Raw genomic sequence first — 1,031 nt, forward strand, 5'->3', positions numbered from 1 at the left:
ACACCACTAAGGATGGCCTTAGACAGTTCACTATTCAGTGTAGTCATCGATACCAAGATGATTGACTCCAGCTCCGCGAAGAAGATGATGAGTACCATGATATCCTCCACGAGTTCCCTGAGTCCGGCCCTTGTGCCTATCGTGGTAACCTCGAGTTCGCGATGCGATGCGATGTGAAAGCCAAACGACTCTATTGACGCAACTCTTTCGATCAATACTCATTCACTCGTTATCAAGATCGCATGCGATACCGCGGGTTAGTCAAAATGCGGTTCATTAAACACTTCAAAGCTTCATTCCAAAATGTCTTCACACACTCGGGCTGGGAGTAGCCTGAGAATCGGCCACCTCAGTCGTTGTCGCTGAGGCTTCGGTGATGACATCAACGTTGGTGGTGGCACTGATAGTAGTGACTGGGAAGTCAGCTGTAGTCGCGAGATTAGTGGCGACGTCGTCTGTTGTAGTAGCAGCAAATGTGGTGGATGAGGCCTCTCCAGTAACATCCGGAGATGTGGTTACTTCCGAGGGAGCTGCTGTGCTGGTCGTTTGTGCAACAGTGGTAGGCTCGACAGGAGCGTCGGTAGGAACATCAGCCGCATCGGCTGTAGTTACCATTCCGGTAGTGTCAGCAGTAACAGAAGTGGCCGTATTGGTTTCTTCGGGAGCGGCTGTTGTGCCGTCCTGGATTGTGGTAGTCTCAGTGACTTCATCGGTGGCTTCACTTGGAGTAGTGGTAACTGCAGCAGCCTCGCAAGTGCATGGCGCATTGGATGAATGGCAGGTGCTTGGTGTAGCCCAGTACTTGCAGTAGGAGCCAGGAGTATCCGAGGCACAACCAGCATCACAATTACGGGGAACTTCAGTTGTCTCACCCGACCCGCAGTAACAAGGGACGTTGGAGCCAAAGCACCTGCTAGGTGTCTGCCAGTATTTACAATACGACCCGGGATAGGTGGCGGCACACTCGGCATCGCACGCGGTGGTGTTGCCCATCACGTATGTGATGTCCTGGAGAACATTGAGACAGACGA

The 1,031-nt window shown here is 52.4% G+C and overlaps 1 protein-coding gene across 1 annotated transcript; it reads right to left on the reverse strand.

Annotated features, from left to right (window-relative positions):
• Window positions 1–309: 309 nt before the first annotated feature.
• Window positions 310–921, reverse strand: Pmar_PMAR010620 (merozoite surface protein 2, putative; the record flags this gene model as incomplete). Its single annotated transcript, XM_002771644.1, has 1 exon — window positions 310–921. A coding segment is annotated over one exon (612 nt), but the record flags the coding sequence as incomplete, so codon positions are not given.
• Between the last annotated feature and the right edge of the window lie 110 nt (window positions 922–1,031).

This window comes from Perkinsus marinus, assembly GCF_000006405.1.
Source record: "Perkinsus marinus ATCC 50983 genomic scaffold scf_1104296962748, whole genome shotgun sequence".
NCBI lineage: Eukaryota > Perkinsozoa > Perkinsida > Perkinsidae > Perkinsus > Perkinsus marinus.